This window comes from Amblyraja radiata, chromosome 13, assembly GCF_010909765.2.
Source record: "Amblyraja radiata isolate CabotCenter1 chromosome 13, sAmbRad1.1.pri, whole genome shotgun sequence".
Lineage (NCBI taxonomy): Eukaryota > Metazoa > Chordata > Chondrichthyes > Rajiformes > Rajidae > Amblyraja > Amblyraja radiata.
The window spans coordinates 32203719-32224572 of record NC_045968.1 but is presented as its reverse complement, the minus strand read 5'-3'; the positions used below and the strand labels follow the sequence as shown (position 1 = coordinate 32224572).

Sequence of the window (20854 nt, the reverse complement as noted above, 5' to 3'; positions counted from 1 at the left end):
ACATCGGTTCTGGTAATTACTTCCTAAGCCAAATCCCCTCTAAGCCTTTCCTACTCATGTACCTGTAAATATGTTTTAAATGTTGTATAGTCCCTGCCTCAATGACTTCTACTGGCATCTTATTCCATATAACAACCACCCTCTGTGTGAAAACTATGCCCTCAGGTTCCTATTAAATCTTTCCTTTTCTCACCTTAAACCTATACCCCCTAGTTCCTCATTCCCCAATCCTAGAAACATCTGTCCATTCACCCTACCTATTCTCCACATAATTTTATATTCCTCTGTAAAATCACCCTTCAGCCCACTGTGATCCAAGGCCTGCCCAACCTCTCTCAATAGCTCAGCCCCTCAAGTCCAGGCATTATTGCCATACATTTTCTCTGCACTCTTTCCAGCTTGATGGCATATTTTCTGTTGAAGCGAGAGCAAAACTGAATCCAATACGGCAAGTGCGGTCTCATTAACATCTTGTATAACTATATGATAATGTCTGAACTTCTATACTCAATTCCCTGACTGATATAGGCCAGCATGATAAAAGCCTTCTTCATCACTAGCTATCTGCGATGCCACTTTCAGGGAACGGTGCATTTGTACTTCTTCATCCCACTGCTCTGTAACATTCCCCATGGCCCTACAGTTCACTGTGAAGATCCTACTCCAGTTTAACTTACTAAAATGGAACGCCTCGTACTTATGTGCATTAAACTCCATTTGCCATTCCATGCCCCACTTATCCATCCGATCAAGATCCCGCTGTAATCTTTGATAACCATCTTCAATATGATGCCATCTATTTTAGTGTTGTGTGCAACCTTACTAATTATGCCTTGTACATATTCATCACAATCGTTGATATAGATGACAAGCAGCAATTGGCCCAGCACTCACTCCTGAGACACACCATACTCATAGGCTTCCAATCTGAAAAACAATCTTCCACGACCACCCTCCGCTTCCTATCCTCGAGCCAATTCTGAATCCAATCAACTAGCTCTCCCTGGATCATATTCGAACAAATCTTCCAGAGCAACCGACCATGCAAAACCCCATCAAGAGCTAGTTGAGGTCCATACAGACTGTCTATAGCCTTGCCCTCATCAATCTTCTTTGTTACTTATTTGCATTTCATTGTGTCAGAAACAATAATGGTTTGTGAAAATAATTGTTTCTTGAAGGCGACCATCTATATCTCAATGCAGAGTGTATTAGAAAGTGAATAAGGGAGATACTGAGATATTATTTACACGGAATGTTTGTACTGCATGGAAACAAACACTTTGCCCAACTTGCCTATGCCAACTAAGATGCCCCCTCTAAGCTTGTCCCATTCACCAACGTTTGGTCCATATCCCTCTAAACCTTTCCTGACCTTGTACCTGTTCAATTGTCTTTTAAACATTGTTATTGTACATGCCTTAACTACCCTCCCCTGGCTGCTCACTCCATGTACCCATCACCTTCTGAGTGAAAATGTTGTGCCTCAGATTCCTATTAAATCATTGGCCTCTCACTTTAAACGTATGTCCTCTGGTTCTTGATTCCTCTACTCTGTGTAAAACTATAGTGCATTCACCCTGTAAATTCCCCTCATAATTTTATGCACCTCTATTAGATCACTCCTCAGCTGCTCTCCAAGGAATAATGTCCTACCTTGCCCTATATCTAGCTATAGCTCAGGCCCTTGAGTCCTATAGATCCTTTGACCTTACCTGCCTCTACAATTTTTACTAAATTCTTCTGGTGAACTCAAGTATTACTCTGACATGTGTTGAGAATCTGTGCTTGCTAATGGTTTCCTTCGAGTTGTTTTGAAGCTATAAAGTTATACAGCATGAAAATAGGCCCTTCAGCCCCACTCGTCCATACCAACCAAGTTAATTAACCAAGCCAATCCCACATGCCTGAGCCTGGCCCTTAGTTCCCTAAACCTAACCTATCCACGTACCTGTCGAAGTTTTAAATGTCGTGATTTACCTCATGGTTTTGATTACGGAATTCCTGGATTTTTATGTGACAAAGAGTTGTATTATCTTTGAATGTGAATTCAATTAATAGGCAATAATTAAAGGCAATTGCATGCCAGATTACTGATAACCCACAGAGGGCACAGCTAAATATTGGTTGGTGTTGTCAAGTGGAGGCGCCTTACAACAAGTGATAAATACCCAATTACATTATCGTGTAGAATCAGCCTTCCGAGACACAGCTAGTATCATTCAGAACCATTTTCAATCTGAAAGAAAATGTTTGATTCTTATTTGCTGCAAAGCTATGTTAAAATGCAAAAGCCATTTCATGGGTCAAGAGTGCAATTGACAGTCGGAAAAGGGAAGTGCTAATCAGCAGCTACTTCCTAATATGCTGAGACTGGAGACTTTGTGTCTTAGATTTCCCATGCAAATCACACCTTGTGCTGAGTTAATAATTAAGAACACACTGTTATTCTTTAGAAACAGTTTTGGATGGCAGGTATTTCCCCACATTCTTAACAACCTAATCAGCCCAGGAACTCTGCTGTTGCTGGGTTTAATTATCACAGACGTGACTTCATGAGCTGACATTACTGAACTTCTCTCCCTATAGTATTTCACATTACTGAGGGCGACAAGGGATTCCAGTGGAAACCTGAATCTTGCATGTTCCAGAAACAGCAAGAATGAAGACTTTTGAAGTTTTGTTATGCACACTGGATTTTGAATTTCACCATAATTCATTACAGGTTGCTTCCTGATAGGAATCTACACAGTTACATTGTGAACATTAATCCTCTTGCGCATGAGAGAGCCATGAATTGTATGTATCTTAGTGATCTGCAAACTTTTGAGCCGTTGTCAGTGAGAAAAGGCAAGGGCAGACCAAACTAACCGTTACCTGTAATCGAGTGTTGGAAGTTAGACATATGGTACATTCTTCCTGCACCCATTACTCTTCATGTCATAGTTTAGCAAGGCTTTGATTCACATTGAGCAATCCCACATGAAATCTGCTCATAAATAAAGGAAGCAGATGCTCAAGAACGATTTTAGGACTGGCATCAAGTCAAAGGTTTGGAATGTCTATTAAAATCTACTGGATATTCAGTCAGCTTAACTCCTATAATAGACAAAATCACAAAATTAAATCTGAAATCATCAATTGCATCAAATTGCTTTCAAATGTTGTTTTGCGAATACCTGTGGAACTTTGGTTATATTAAGGGCTCAAACTTATCACTCAATATTTGTTCTACCATACGGAGAAGGTGGTGGTCACAGTTTTATGGCAGTCTGGAATCGATCTTGAATGAGCAATTTGTGTTGGGCATTGTCCTGAGGAGGTTAGGAGGGACTTTATCAAATACCTTTAAATTGCATGTAGACTCCATCCATTGCCATACTCATCAGTCAGTTTTGTCACATCCTCAAAAAAATCAATAAATATACTAGGACATGGCCTGCTGTGTACAGAGCCATGCTGACTGTCTCTAATTCACTTCCAAATGTGAATAAATCCTTTCCCCTGAAGAATCCTCTGCAAAACCTTCCTCACCACTGACATGTGGCTCACTGGCCTATAATTTCCTGGATAATCTCTTGTAAAATAAAGGCACAACATTGGCCATTCTTCAATCTGGGACCTACCTTGCCTGTTGGTAGTGAGGATACAGAGATCTTCATCAAGGCCCCTCCAATCTCCTCCCTTACCTCTCCCCATAATCTTTTATAAATTCCATCAGGCCCTGGGGATTTATCCACCTGAACCCGCTACAAGAAACCCAACAGCACCTCCTTGATCTCAGCCAAGCCTCTAGCACTCTGGTGCCAGGATAACAGCCTCCTCTTGAACATCAAAAAAACGAAGGAGCTGATCATGGACTTTAGGAGGGCACATCATCTGAGGACGTACACTCCATTGAGGATAAATGGGGATCCTGTGGATAGGGTGAACTGTTTTAAATATCTGGGAGTCCACATCTCCGAGGATATTACATGGGCATCACACGCCTCAGCACTCGTGAGTAAGGCAAGGCAGCGCCTTTACCACCTCAGGCAATTGAGGAAATTCAGAGTGTCTCCGAGGATCCTCCAGTGTTTCTACGCAGCGGCGGTGGAAAGCATCTTGTCCGGGAACATTACCATCTGGTTTGGGAATTGCTCTGCCAAGGATAAGAAGGCTCTGCAGAGAGTAGTGCATTCGGCCGAACGCACTATGGGAACTTCACTTGCCCCCCTGCAGGAACTATACATCAGGAGGTGCAACTCCAGAGCCAACAATATCATGAGAGACCCCTTCCACCCCTGCAACGGACTGTTCCAGCTGCTACGGTCAGGCAAACGCCTCCGTTGCCATGCGGTGAGAACGGAGAGGTTGAGAAGGAGTTTCTTCCCAGAGGCCATTCGGACTGTAAACGCCTATCTCACCAGCGACTAACTCTACTGAACGTTTTTCCTTCCATTATTTATTATGTAAAAGAATATGTGTGTTATGATTGTGTTTATAGTTTGTTTGGTTGTTTGGTTGTTTGTCTTTTGCACAAAAGTCCGCGAGCATTGCCACTTTCATTTCACTGCACATCTCGTATGTGTATGTGACAAATAAACTTGACTTGACTTGAGCATCCTGAAAATCAAGTGCGGCCATGCAAACGATGCGCTCATGTCCTCTCTGGCAGCTCATGGTGGGAGACGACGCCAGTAGCCCCTGAGTGTTTCTATATTGCCCCATCCTATGCATCATGAACATGTTTCATGTTCTTTATGATGTACCTTTATGATGAATAGTAACACAATCATTGACACAGTTGTGGACAATGAGAAGGTTGGCCAAGCAGGATACAGATCAGTTGGCGATATGAGCGGAGAACTGACGGGTGAAGTTTAATCTAGACAGTGTGAGGTGTACCACTTTGAGCAGTCAAATGCACGAGGAAAGTATACTGCAAAAGGTAAAATGCTTATTTAGGTAAAGGGGAATCATGGGGTGCAAGCCCATACAGTAATTCCCTGAAAGTGGCAATGCAGCTAGATAGAGTGAAAAAAAGGCGTAATGGCATCTGTACTGTGTTGGGGCATTGAGCATAACAGTTGAGAAGTTATGTTGCAGCAGCACAGATCCTCCCTGGGTTACAAATGCCTGACTTAGAAACACCCCGTACATATGAACAACCATTTGGGAGGCCAGCATGATGGAAGGGAATGGATTTGCTGGCTGCTGTTGAACTGCAAATACAATAGCAACATTTAAGAGGCATTTCGACAAACACAAGAATAGGCCGGGGTGGACAAATGTATATAGACTATGTGCTGGCAGATAGAATTAGATTAATTTGATATCATGGTTGATGTCAGGCCATAGGGCCTGTCCTATCAACACTTCCCAATTACCAGGAAGAGTGCAGCTTGGATTATGTTGTGCCCCTTTAAGAACCACGTGGAAAGATCTCTCAAGCTGGGCTAAAACTGCAATGAATTGAAGAAAAGCATCATGCTAGAAGTGATACAGCATGATCTTACACTTGCAATGACCACAGCCCTGTTCGGTGAACATCTCAATGTGTATTAGTCTTTCACACTGTTTGTCATAAAGTCAAAGAGACAGCTCAGAAATAAGCCCTCTTCTACCACTCACCTAAACACCTGGTGGAAGTTCACAAAGTCCCAGGGAGAACATGCAAACTCCAAACAGACAGCGCTTGAGTTCAGGATTTAACCCGAGTCTCTGATGCTATGAGGCAGCAACTCCACTATTGCCTGCAATTAGGATGACATACAACTCTGCTTTATTGCCAGTAAAGCAATTCCCAGGCTCTGGTCCCTTGGTCATAAGAAGTTGACATTGTGATGAGATTACTTTGCTGACTTTACGTCAGTAGACAATAAATTTGACAGGATGCCTCTGTCGTCATTCTCAATTTGAACAAACGAGTTACAGATGCTTAATAGGAGGTTTAACTTTTGAAACAGAGAAAATATATTTTCAAGGAGCGAGAATGAAAAGGAATGAGCCATCTCCCTTTGAAGTAATCTGTTCAGACAGCTTTTGGGAAGGGCCTCTTGCACTGAGAGATTGTCTGCAGCTGCCTCACACTCAGAGCAGAGTTGGGAAGGGCAGTAAAGACTTGTGGCAACTATCCAAGGTAACAGCAGGACTTCTGGGTCTCACTGTTCAAACTCGCCCAAATGCCTTAATGATAGCCTTCCTGAATATAACAGCCAGGTTCAGTAGGTGCTGTGGGACAGTTCAGTGCCTTAGAAGGCAGGTAGAACATTTAATTGGAGGTACAAGAGACTGCAGATACTGGGGTCTAGATATAATATATATAGTGCTCGAGGAACTCAGAAGACCAGACTGATCTAGAAAATGTAACTCTCCTCCACTTCTAAGGGAGAGACTGGTCTGTAACGTGATGGAGAAGTTATATCAGCAGAGTAAATCAAGGCTGCTAATTCACCGTCCACTACTTTGTAACATTTTTCTCCTATACCTTCCACAAGGGTCTTATTTTTTCACATGTGGGCTCCTCGATTTTAATATCTACTTTCACCTTGAGACTGTAACAACTCTGCTACTACTGTTGTCGTTACATTTGTTGCTCTAGTTCAAATTCATCCACCTTTTGGCATCAATTCACAATTCCTCCCTCTTGTCTACTCCAGAACCAATAAGAAAGTGGATTAAGCATTAAGGTCGATCGATGAAATACGCTATGTTTATCATTATGAGTGTTCTATGGGGTGAGTTAGTCTGTGGTGCCCCCCACCAATGAAAAAAGGAACCTAAGGATAGTCTGGCTTGTTCACTCTGCAATGTAGTGCAGAAGCAAGAGGCAACTTGATTCTTAGGCGGCAGATTGGCACAGCAGTAGACTTGCTGCCTTACAGCTCCAGTCACCTGAGGTCGATCCTGACTACGGCTGCTATCCGTATAGAGTTTGTACATTCTCCCTGTGACTGCATGTGCTCTGGTTTCCTCCTGGTTTATAGGTTAATTGGCTATTAAAATTAAAATTATAAAATTATAAAAAATGTCCCTATTGTATAGGATAGTGTTAGTGTATGGGGTGGTTGGTGTTTGGCGTGCACTCAGTGGGTCGAAGGGCCTGTTTCCCTGCTGTATCTCTGAATTTTAAAGTCTAAAATGTCAATCTGCTTTCCATAATTTATAGAAAACAACACATTTGAATGTATATAGCTTTCCTAGAACTCCCACCATAGTTGAGTGTCCCAAGAAATGTTCAATATGAGCGTAATATTGAAAAGCATAAAGGCCCAAGAGTGCAGATGTCACGAACACTATTAAATGTTGTGTTCTACGGTAAACAGCAAAGGGGAAAGAGGTAGCAAATTTAAGGCACAAGAGACTGCAGATACTGGAACCTTGTGCAACAAACAAACTGCTGAGAAATTCAGCAAGTCAGACAGCATTTGTGGAGGGAAAACATGGTACGACCCAAAGCATGGTCATAGAATGATACTGTGTTGAAACAGGCCCTTCGGCCTAACTTGCCCACATCGCCAACATGTCCCAGCTACACTAGTCCTACCTGCTTGTATTTGCTCCATATCCCTCCAAACCTGTCCTATCATGGTATGTCCCTTTCCCTCCACAGGCTTCTGCCAAACTCTCTTCCAGCAATTTGATTTTTTGCAGGCAAGTTAGAGGTTTATGGAGCTGGAGAACAGGTACTGGTGATGCAGCAGTTCAATTCCAAGTTGTACAAAAGAACCAAATGGGGAACTGCAGAAATCCTCATAGATGTGCGCGAGAAGATGAACCTTGTAAAACTGAGGAATATTTCCAGTGTCTCTTTCACAAGGTCAGGATATCCATAATTCTCTTAATGTTAGAATGGAAAATGGATGGAAATGAGATGCAGTGAAACTGGTGCAGGTAGCAGAGTCACTGCGTCACAGCTTCAGTGACCTTGTTTCCATCCTGACCATGTGGAATTTACATGGGATTCCTTTGCATGCTTCAGTTCCTCATTGGCCACTGTTAGTTGCCCTTGTATGTAGGGGAGTCACGGAATCTGGAGGGAGTTGATAGGAATGTGGAGAATCATGTAAATTACTGTAGATGCACGCCTGGTGATCAGCACAGATTAGGTGGGCCGAAGGACCTAGTTCAATATTGTATGATTCACTGACTCTGAAAAAGAGCTGGTAAATGTGACTTGAATGTTTTGCTTATGTGTTTAGCTAAGCTGCTCATTTTCCATATTGTAAATTCAATACATTTTTTTCTGCAGTCTCAATTGGTATTGAAGGATCTGAGGGGATAAGGATGTGATGGTTGGTGACAAGGGTGCAGAGTGCTCCATGCTGTGTAGAGGAAGAACTGCAGGCTATGGATGTTTCCATGCTTTGGCTCTAGTAGACAGTGGGCCCATTGTTGAGTGTAGGAACTTGTTTTTAGACTAAGCAGGAATACAAATTGCAAAAGGCAAATACCACTATGCCCCAGAAGGCACAGACATGTCCTGGTCTGCAGAGATGAACAGGAGAAGGACTATACTTGACCTTCAGCTACATGCCCTGGCGGCCCACTGCCCCCTTAGATGATTGAGCAAAATACACTGGCCCATCCTGCAGTCCCTCAAGGCACATAAATGCCCCGAGGATCACCACAAACATTTAGCTCAGATTTGTGAAGTATAATATTTTCAAATCACTTCACGTAACTACCGCTTTGATTCAAGGATTCAGTGCGATGATGAGATGTTACTTTTCTTCCACTTACACAAAAGAGCAGAGGTTAATAGGGCTAACTTAGACAAAATATAAAAACATTATCCCAACTCCTTCCCACAGGACTGAAGGCTTCACATAGATTGTAGCACTTGAGCAGTATTTTCCCATTTTCTCTTTTTAATATTCAACTGTGCAGCAAGCTTACATCCAACGGTTCCTAAAGATCCAGCACAGTGGCAGGGTTAGTTGATGTCTCCATACTCCACTCTGTGAGGCAAGGATGCACTGTGTGGCTATTCTCAGTGGGAGAGCCAGAAGCTGAGCCTGGCTTTCTCTCTCTGCAACCTTGATAGTAATGAAAAAGCACATGAATGCGTTCCTTCCTGACTCTTTACTCTGCTAGCACTTAGGTCATCTATTCATCAATGTTGTCTCACGGTCTTAATTTGCCAAGATAGTCAGATCAGGAATAAAATTCTATTCCGGCATGCTTTTCATTCAAATGTTGACTCCTTGCAGAATGCATGGTCATCAGTATTCTACCAGGGAGCCAGAGCAGACTTCACTGGGACCTTTGACAAAATTCAAAGTGGAATTTCACTGGTCCAAAAAGTTGGAACCTTTGTGAGCCAGGGCAGGTTGACAAATAGAATCCAAAAAACAAAATGTAGGAAACAGAAAGGTTCAAATCTCAGACCTGAAACAGGGATGAGCTACCTTCGTCTATTACCACAGTCCTTCTCGTAAAGGTGTTCCCACATTTATTTACAGGAACAGCAACATTGAAGGGATGCCAATATATTCTCCAAGTTGTGACTTGGAGATGAACCTGCAAGTAATGGTATTGCTGTACACCTGCTGTCCTTGTCCTCCTTGGTGCTAAAGGTCATGGATTTGTGTTTGTGGAAGATCTTTTTGTCACTCTGGTCATGTACCTCCTATCAGAGGGTAGCAAATCACTTTTTGCTCATGAGGGTGCTGCAGTCCAGATTAGCAGATGTATTTAATTTGAAGATAATTAAATATTTGAAACTTCAAGGAATTGAGGGTTACGGGGAACTGGTACACGTGGTGTTAAGGCCAGCATAGAACAGCCATGATCATATTGAATGGCAGGGCAGACCTGAGGGGCCTGGTAGCCTATTCCTTATACCATTTCCTTTATGTTTTTGACTTTTTGTGCTGATGTAAGGAAGTACTGGCCTCTGAACTGATTTTCTTTATCCGAGAGCTTTCTGCTGATATGACGGACTTAATGGGGATTCCATGACAATGATTGTAAAAGCTAACCATGGACGGTGTTTAATTGCTTGTGCAGGGCGGGAAGATCCCTGTGCGATGGACTGCACCGGAGGCGATTGCGTACCGCAAGTTCACCTCAGCCAGCGATGTGTGGAGTTATGGAATTGTCATGTGGGAAGTGATGTCGTTTGGAGAGAGACCCTACTGGGACATGTCGAATCAAGATGTAAGTTCAACCTTGTCATGTAATTCAGCACCAACACGTATAAGAAATTGCTTTTAGAATGAGTTTGTGGGAAAGCACATGGCTCAGGGAAATCAAATTGCTGGAACTACCAATGGGTTAGGCCAGACACTGACTTGATACCTGCTCTGTCAGAGCAAAGACTGATGGATGCAGCGCCTCGCATGTTGTTTACCTTCGTGACCTATTGCACATTGTCACAGAAGATAGACATAAAAAGCTGGAGTAACTCAGTGGGACAGGCAGCATCTCTGGATAAAGGAATGGATGATGTTTTGGGTCAAGACCCTTCTTCAGACTGGTTCCCTAACTGCAGTTCCTTCCTACACATATTGTCACAGCACTGTAATAATCTTCTTTACGAACTGAGTAAGGGGTGCTGGATGCTCACAGCAGTGTTGGGGGAAATAGTACATGTGAAAATAGTCATCCTCCTCAAGATTCAGTGTTAACTACCTCCATTGGTGTAGAAAAGTGCACCACAGACATGTAGTTATTTTAACCCATGGACCTGATTAAGTTACCACCATCTTGAAGGAGCCAACTTTGGGGTGTGACCCACATCTTGGATAGGAAGGAGTTGAAGGAAGTCCAGAGTTGCAGAGAGGTTGAGTGGTGGTGGAGGCAGGAACACTTCTGATCCTATGGACCTATCACAGAAGAAACGACAACCATATTTGTCAGGGTGTCTTTTAGTCTGTGGCTTCTTCAGAGCAGCACTGGCCTGATGTTAACTATGCACCCCTCACACAGAGCTAAGTGAAGGGCACCGTCAGGATAACGTCACAGCCAAAGATCCTACAGCGAGCAAGATAGTCCACTCGATGAAAAATACCTAGTAGGGTCATGGGCAGAGTCATGGGTAATCTTCGGCCCCATTTCCGTAACTGGCTTCTGTCTCCGCACCAAAGATCCCACAGCGGAGCAAATATACTAGTTCGGAGACGGAGGCTGGTTACGGAAACATCCTCGTAAAAATCAAAGATCTTTGGTAAAAATCTTCTCCTCATTTTCTTTCTGCCTGTCTGCCTCACAATAAAAAGCAAAAAGATGCCTATGTTCCTTCCACAGCGTGTGGGAAGTCTGGCCCGGATCAGCACGGCTGGGACGCCAGGGTAAAGTTGTGGGAGGTTTGCAATGTATTTTTATGCAATGTTGTCCCTTGTCTGGGCCTTGAGTCCGAAATAAAGTTTATCATTATATATAAAAATCGGGAGAAATATATGTGTGTGTGAATTATAATTTATTAACACAAACTGTTCCCCCGCAACGTTGATTACACTGCGAGTGGGATAACCAAAGTCGGGTCGATATTACTGAAATGGCCCACATGTTGCGTACTACGCGCCAGCCCATTGGATTTAGCAGGAGTGGACTATCTTGCTTGCTATAGGATCTTTGGTCACAGCTTTGAATTACGCATTTAAAGAAGGACCCTGAAACTGAAACAAAAAGTGCTGGAATCGCTGATCAGGTCGGGATGCATCCGTGGAAAGCGAAACATTCGATCTGAAACATCAGTGTAATTCCTCTCCCAACAGATGCTGCCTGACTGCGGAGTTTCCAGCATTCAATTTTCATTTCAGATCTCCAGCACCTATTTTTCATTTCCTTTTATTAAACAAATGCCTGCAATCTTTGCTCAGACCAGGTTCAAATCTGGATTTTTGTGTGGCAGACAGAAGTTTACTTGGTCCACGGAACAAGTAGAGTTAAAATCTACTCGTGAAATCTATTCCTATTCTTTTTCATCAGTCTTGTTATGTAAAACAACAACCCTATGGGAACAGTGCATTGATTTTGTTGCATCATTTACCATACGAATATGCTCATATTTTTCTTCTATTTGTCAGTCTTTGTTATTTTTGAGAGTGCGTGAGATAACTGCAACTGAGATCATTTCTTTGTCTTGATCACAGCAGTGGTGCTGATCTGCATAATGACAAACTGATTAGCAGCTAATGGACTTTGATTAGCGATTTGCTTTTGCCTACATGAGCTCCTCGGCTTTCAAGCAGGTGTTGTAGACAGTGGTGGCTTGAGGATTCTGAGCCTGGGAATCAGTCCTGTGGCGTCTGAGTCTCTGACAGATGCTGACACCAGACAGGTCAGCCGAGGTTCTCAGCTTTGCCTTTGGGCTGGTGCAGTCTCCAAAAAAAACGGGAGAAAGATGAATTGGAGAAGTTTAGGTAGTAGAAGAAATGGAATGGCAGCAAGAGGTAGAGACTGTTTCATACTAGGCTTTAATGGCTGGGGTTTGAATTACGGACGGGTGGATGTTATACCCCCAAAAAATTGTGTTAGCTTTGCCGGCATGGTGGCACATCGGTAGAGTTGCTGCTTTACAGCACTTACAGCGCCGGAGACTCGGGTTCGATCCTGACTATGGGTGCTGTTTGTACAGAGTTAGTATGTTCTCCCCGTGACCACGTAGATTTTCTCCAATATCTTCTGTTTCCACCCACACTCCAAAAACGTACTGGTTTGTAGGCTAACTGGCTTGGTATAAATGTAGGTTGTTCCAAGTGTTTTTAAGATAGTGTTAATGTGCTGGGATGACTCAGGGTGGACTCAGTGGGCTGAAGGGCCTTTTTCCGTGCTGTATCACCAATAAACCAATTCAATCCTGATCATTGGATCTGTCTATGTGGAGTTTGCACTTTCTCCCTGTGGCTGAATGATTTCCCCAGGTACTCCCTTTTCTTCCCATATCCCAAAGACAGTTAGAAGTTTAATTGACCACTACAAATTGTCTCTGGTGTGCAAGTGTGCTAGTGTGTGGGAGGGGGAGAATTGATGACAAAGTGGGGAAATTAAAATGATTGAGACAGATTAGGGTAATTGTGAGGTTGATGGTTGGCACAGACTCGGTTGACTACAGGGCCTGTTTCTGTGCGATAAGTCTCTAACATATGACCCTGCAGGAACAAGATTACACTACTCAGCCCCGCAAGGTTGTTCTGCCATTCAATGACTCAGCTGATTGTCACCTTAACTCCGTACTTCTACTTTCCCGCTGCAACTAGTGCCCATATAAGCCCCAAGCGTACTAAGAATCAATCTACAGTTGCATTAAAAATATTCAGAGATTCTTCTTTAACAATCTTTGAGAGTTATAAATATACCTGATCCTCCAAGAGAAAAATAAATTGCCTTATCTCTTTAAATAGTCATTGTTTTTAAACCGTGGTTCCTAGTTATAGATTCTCCCTCAAGAGCAAGCATCTTCTTTACATCCACCCTGTCAAGATTCCATATGATCCTATCCAGTTGTACAGCCTATCTGGAGAACCATATTCAGTTTGACTGTTATCTCAAGAATGAAATTTCATTTAAAAGATTAAATGATGGTAGAGATTGCATAAACTGTTTTATATTCCTTGAATTAACGCAGGCAAAAGGTAAAAGACTCAAATTTGTTCACTATTCAATAAGATCTTGCCTGATCTAAAACTTGATTCCATGTATTTTCCCCCATATGCTTTAATGCCTTTAGATAACAAACATTGAACCACTTTGAATTTAACAATTAGCCCAGTCTGAAGAAGGGTCTCAACCCGATACATCACCCATTCCTTCTCTCCAGAGATGCTGCCTGTCCCGCTGAGTTACTCCAGCTATTTGTGTCTACTTTAGCCAAATATTAACAATTTGCAGACGTATATTGCAAATTTAAATCACTCCCCGCTTGTAAAATGTTTCCTAATATCATGCCTGAATGTTCTGGCCTTAATCTTAAAATCCTATCTCCTAGCTCTAAACTCGTCCAAACAAGTTTAATCTGGCAGACCTATTAATTCCCTTTAATATCTTGAAAAACTAATCAACTTCTTCCGATAAGGCCATCAAGAAGAAGGGGACATCGGAATTAATTGAGTTGTCTTTCCCATTCAGTCATTCATGGCTGATCTGCAGCAAAATTCCATTTAGTTATTTTTGTTCTCATCACTTGATGCCTTTATCTACCAGAAACTTGTAGATTAGCCATTCTTTTACGCTTAAAGTAATGTGGTACGTGTGTTTTGCGTCAAGAAACGCCAACACTTTTCTCAATCATTGGCCACCAGTGATTTTAGTGGATCCAGGTCTTTAATGTCTTTTAGACAGGTATCCAGCTTCCGCAGTGGAAAGTATATTACACAGAGTTGAAACTGGGTCTGGGAAGAAAATGGGGGTGGCACCTGGAAGATAAGGATGGAGCCTGTGGTTGGCTTGCCTACCTGGGGAACGGGTGGTGGTTTGAGGGACTTTTACCAAGCACCAGGGATTCAAGATACTGGCCGGGGACATCCACAAACCAGACGAAGTCTGGAGGAACAGTTCACAAAGGATTGTGGTTTATGTAGGTCATCACTGAAGATCAGGATTGTAATGGGCAATTTGCCAATGATTGGGTGCGGTAGGAGTCAAGCATCCCAGAAGATCAGGAACATGGGGAATATCTTCCCTGAGTATCAGGGAAGGGGTTAGGAGTGTAGTTCATGATAGCACCAGCTGCTGTTCTTCAAGACCTCCGTGGTCCATCCCCTGGGTCAGGAGTAGGAAGGAACTGCAGATGCTGGTTTATACCAAAGATAGACACAAAATGCTGGAGTAACTCAGTCTTCTTCTTATCGAGTCCACACACAGGATTAGAAGTTGTTCAGCCAGAGCTGAACACACTTCTCGACATCTGCACAATGGTGTCTGTCTTGCGCTTCTTGTGCTTCTTGTGCGTGGTGGTGGAAAGATTGGTTGAAACAGGGCCGCGACGTGAACGCTCTTTCCTTGACCCCAGTAACTCAGTGGGAAGGCAGCATCCCTGGATCAAGGAATGGGTGACATTTTGGGTCGAGACTTCTTCTTCAGACTGAGAGTCTGGTGAGAGGGAGTCTAGAGATATAGAAGGTTAATGTGTGAAAATGACAGATCAAAGCATATAATGATAAGGAAAATTCGAAGGTAGACAAAAATGCTGGAGAAACTCATAGGGTGAGGCAGCATCTATGGAGCGAAGGAATAGGTGACGTTTCGGGTCGAGACCCTTCTTCAGTTTGAAGAAAGGTCTCGAGCCGAAATGTCACCTATTCTTTCGCTCCATAGATGCTGCCTCACCCTATGAGTTTCTCCAGCATTTTTGTCTATCTTCGAATTTTCCAGCATCTGCTGTTCTTTCTTGAAGGAAATGTAGAATGGTTCTTTGTTAGCTGAGGGAAAGGTGACAACATGGTATACAATCAGTAACATTTAATCAGGAGGACAGTAGAACTAGACCCTAGGTCAGGAGACAGGCTTTTTCAAAGGGCTGGAGGAAGAATTTGTGTTGGCTGTATTTTGAGACATTGGGAGAGGTGCGGGATTTAGAGTTGGCAGTTGGAACCTTTGGGAGGATCGGAGGGTTGAGAAGTCAGGACATGCCCCACGTAGTCAAGAGGGAGATCATAAGAGTGGTATTGGTCATTGGTTTGGTATTGGGACCACTAGTCAGATTTGGGATAAGTAGGCAACCAGCCTTCAAGATATCGTGATCCAACAATGCATTTCCAAAACATGATTTTCCCAGGAATCGCGAACGATGATCACACCTGAGACTAATTAGTCCTGCTACAATGCACCAAAATGAGCACTGCACCATGGGTGTTACTATATTGTGCCTTGTCCATGTAGAAATTTGATGAAGGAGATGCATTTTAGGAACTGCCATCACAAGTTTCCAGAGCAATAGGTGCCCGAACCAATTTGTCATACATTCCCTATCCATGGCAATTATTGTCTTCCCGTCCTGCATTTTATTTCTTAATTGGCACATTACAAAGTAAATCATATCAGAGGAAATGCCGTCTGATATACTTGGCAGTTAGTTTGTGCTAAGTGTTCCTCACCAGCACTGTCTGACACACAACAGAATGTCTGTGGCTGACAAAAAAAAGCTGATATTTTCAGCTGGAAAGAATTTTTGACATTTATCAAGCGGCGAGTGTTAATGTAGTTCAAATGTTAAATTCACAGAACTCCTGGTCATGAGGGGCAATAGATCAAACATACATAAAACCTTTGAATCAAATCGCCCCCTCAAGTACAATTCACCAACAGTTCTGCCAAGAAATAATCTATTTAAAAATAATTATTCCAAGCATTAGTGAGGTTACTTCATTTTTTTTTTACCGTTTATTTTTGTTCCAACACTTGGTTTTTATGGGGGGCCTCCAGAGAACTGGTGAGAAGGAATTATTGAGTCTGACAGCCTTTTGAGGTCAGATGCTTTGACTGAATATGGAAATCAGCTCCACTCCTCCAGTCACGCCAGGAGGTTGTGTCCCTCAAACAAATGCTCCTTTTTAATCAACATGAGGAAACACAAGGACAGTGAGACTGTTTAAGGTCAATGAACAATCACATATGCCAATAATTAACTTCTATCACTTTACCAATTTTGGCAATTTACCGAACAGTGCAATCTCAAATTGAAGGGCGTATTTTATCCTGCTAAAGCATCTGCATAATATACTTGCATTTGCTATGCTCACAAAAGATTTATGTTAAAAAGAAAAAGGCACATAAAGGAATCTATACAAGATGGAGGGGCTCTTAAGCTTTAACTCCACATTCTTTTATCGCTCCATTATGCATGTTTTTCCAGCTCCGTGTTCTACAACACATTGAATTGAGATAAAGCTTTTAACACAGTAAAATACCCCAAGCAACTTCAAAGAGATCTTATCAGGCACAATAATTGATACTGAAACAAAATAAGTACCAGAGCAGATAATGAAATACTTTGCTAAAGAGGTTAATTTTATGAAGACCTATCTAAAGAATCAGAGAAGGAATTCTGAAGCTCAGAGTGAACAAAGTTAAAAGTAAGGCTGACAACAGTAGGGCAGTATCATTGAAGTTGCAAAGAAGGTCAACAGAGTGAAAACGTTGGAGGGGTTTATTGCTGGGGATATTACCAAAGTAGATAGTGGAATTGAACGTGCAGGTGAAAATTAAACATTGGCTGTACTCAGGTAATGACAGGCAATAACTCGGTGGGTCGATATGGGTTAGGAGATTAATTTTGCTCAAGTCCAACTTTATGCCGAGTGGGCGGTGAACAACTGGCCAAAGGAAGATTGGAATTGTCGCCTGGAGGGAAGCTATGGCTGACGTACTCACTAGCAGCTGACCTCAGACAAGCCAGTGTCAGAGAGGAGAAGTGGGCAGTCTTGGGATGGACAACATATAAACTCATTGCTCAAATCTAAATTCCCACATTATATCCTACTGTAACTAAGCCTTCATTAATTCCTTCAGCCCTACTTCTGAAGCAACTTACTTTGAAATCCTGCTTTCCTATCAGCTCTCTGTTGCTTCCCAATCTATCTCACCTTCCATTGAACTTTAGAAATATAGCATGGAAACATGCACTTTGGCCCATTGAGTCCAACCTGACCATCGATAACCCATTCACACTAGATCTATGTAATCCCAACTACGCATCAACTCCCTACACATTAGGAGCAATTTTACAAATGGCAATTAACCTACAAACCCTTTGGGATGTGGGAGGAAACCAGAGCACCTAGAGGAAACACATATGGTCACAGGGAGAACATGCAAACTCCACACAGTCAGCACCTGAGGTAAACCCATGATTCTTGCATTATAAGGCATCAGCTCTACTAGCTGTGCCACAATGCCACCTTCATCTAGATCTTTGGGGATGAGGCAGCTCTTTTGGCACATTACACTTTGTTCATCCAAGAAGGCACTCCTCCATCTGGTAATCCTTTCCAAGCATGCTCATCATTGGTCCTCCTCACCAAGCATGCTCACTATTGGTCCTCCTCACCATTTAACTGATCGGCATTTATTCCCTGTTTATAGCACTGTTCCTGTTGTAGGAATTTGCCTCAAGCCTTTCGATATTGGATTGTTCAATTCTATCATAAGAAGCTGTTTTTGGTGTTGAAAGCACCAAATGCAGTAGGCAAGGTTGGAGGAAGGGCATGTGAATCTCTGTCTCACCAGAAAGGTCTTTTTAAGTACTGAATTGTGATGAGGGAGGAGGTAGAGGCTCAGGTGTAATACCTCCTATGGGGAAGTGCCGGCATGGTTGGATGGATGGTGGGGAGGGATGAGCGAACCACCTTTTTATGCTGGATTTGTGCCCTCTATTATTGTCCAGAAACCTGCTCCCCTCTGTCCTTTCCTCTCTCCTGTCACACACACCCTTTTCTCCAAACACCTCCTTCCCCCAGCCCCATATCACCCAGTTTACCCTTCCCTGCTCACTCCATTTGTCCATCACCCACTGGATCCCCTCCCCACACTGTTCCCATCTGCCCACCCTATTTCCCTTAGCCCGTTCCATACTTCTCTTCCTTTCCTATCAGATTCTATCATCTGCAGTCCTTTGTTGTCTCCAACTATCACATGTCAGCCTCTGTCGCTATCTTTGCACTTCCCTCCCCCACCTGATTTCATCTGTCAATAAACCTTTCCTCACCTGGATCCATCTATTAATTGCCAGCCCTTGCCCTTCCTCTCCCCATCACCTCTTTATGTTGGCGATCCCCCCTCTACATTTCAATCCGAATGAGGGGTTGGGCCGAAAGGTTAACCTTCCATATCCCTTCACCAATGCTGCCTGACCCACTAAGTTCCTCCAGCAGCTCATTTTGGCTCGAGAGTTTGGTGTCTCAATCTTTCTTGTTTGCAAGCAGAAAGATAGAATTGACCGGTGGTGTGAAGGACCTTTGTTGTCAGATCCTTCATGCATTCTCAGTGGCTCGGTACCACCTTATTTACCAAAAGTTAAAAAGCCATGGCTATTTGTGGTATTTGTTTTCAGACCATTTTGTAAGCATCTACTTTGTCTGTATTTTCAGGTCATCAATGCCATCGATCAGGACTATCGTCTCCCACCACCCATGGATTGTCCAGCTGCCCTGCACCAGCTGATGCTGGACTGTTGGCAGAAAGACCGTAATTCCAGGCCTAAATTTGCCCAGAATGTCAACACCTTGGACAAAATGATACGGAACCCAGCCAGCCTCAAAACCATGGCCACCATCACCACAGTGTAGGCTTTGATCATCTTCTCTTGTGCGGTCTGGTCATGCTGCCACTTTGTCCATTTGATTTTGCCTATTGTGGCGGTCAGATTCTCCACTCCTTGATACCACCACAGTTTTCAGACTAACACTTTTGTTCCTTGAGGGCAAATTTTCATCCCAATCCCTACATTGTCTATTTAGTGTCTTGAGAGGCAACAAAAATGAAATCCTTCTCCAAGGTGTTCGCTCCTGACTTTTGATGTGGAAGTAGTGTCCATTCGTTTTTTTTCAAATATAATGCATGCTATATTACGCTATTATGTCATAGTCTTAGTCATTGAACAGTACAGCACAGGGACAGGCCCTTCAGCCCACAATGTCTATGCTGAACATGATACCAAGTTAAACTAATCTCCTGTGATGAGAGACAAATATATTTGTCTCGAAATTCATCTCCAGTTAATAGTTGTGTCAGCTGTAGACTATAATTGTACTCTGGATTCCAAATTTATTTTATTGCTTTTGGTTTATTATTGTCATGTGTACCAAGAAACATTGAAAAACATTGATAGCATGTTTTGCATGCTATTCAGTCGAATCATACCATACATAAGTGCACAAATACAACTGGTAGTGCAAAGAGAATGAAAACCGAGTGCAGAATATAAGCATTAAATATGAAAGAATATTGAAGTCATAGAAAAAAAAATTTGAGGCAGAGTGAAACATTATGATTTGTCCATATAGCATATCTATCGCAACTGACCACAGTGAACTTTCAGGAAATTGTCTTTTAAGCAATAATATATTTCCTGAAGGAAATGCAGATGTCACATAAGGGAAGAATTTGTGCAATTTTCTATGTTTAAAACCCTAAAATATAATACTATAATACTAAATATTATAATCCTCACAGCATCTGAATTCGTTTTGCATCCATTTTGACAAGCAAAAGGGTGCCAGCCTCTCCATCAGCATATGGGAGGCTAGGGTGGGTAGAGATAATAAAGCTTGTGAACTACTGGGTCTAGCATCAAAGCATCAGCACAGACCAGTTGGATTGAAGACCCTGCCTCTGACCTACAGATTACAAGAAATTTGATTTAAATAGACTTGGCCATGTCACTCCTATGTTACATTGGCATTTTACACACACAAATTGAGTGAGCAAGAACTTGCAACCACACATCCAAAGCTGAGACTTGTGATACTCAGTGGTATATTCCAGACAATCTGTTAGTTGGATGAGGTGCATTCTCCTTCATAACCAAATCTATGGCATTAATTAAAGGTGATGATGGAAAATCTCCCCAATACCCTGGACAATATTTATCCCTCAACTAGAATGACCAAAAAAATAATTAATTCAATATTCATCTTTCTTCACCGTTTGTGTGATGTTGGTATGTGTAGATGCGCTGCCATAATTTCAGACATTAATGACTATGCTTCAATAGTTCTTGAGTAACTGCGATGATCTGAAGATGATGAAAGATGTTATGTGGCTGCAGGTTCTTGCTCTCTCAATTTGTGCATGAAAAATGCCAAGACAAAGTGGGCATGACTTTGTCAGGTGTATTTAAATCAAATTACTCATAATCTGCAGGTCAGAATTAGGGCTTTCAATCCAATTGTCAGCGCTAATGTTTAGATGCCAGATCAATTTTCTCACA

The 20854-nt window shown here is 42.5% G+C and overlaps 1 protein-coding gene across 1 annotated transcript in view; it reads left to right on the top strand.

The window, feature by feature from the left end:
* The window catches only part of ephb1 (EPH receptor B1), a 413679-nt gene that overhangs the window by 376054 nt on the left and 16771 nt on the right, over positions 1-20854 (top strand). The window contains exons 13-14 of the mRNA XM_033031666.1: positions 9994-10143; positions 19014-19207. Coding sequence (XP_032887557.1) covers positions 9994-10143; positions 19014-19207 — 344 coding nt within the window. The remainder of the gene's footprint in view (positions 1-9993; positions 10144-19013; positions 19208-20854) is intronic.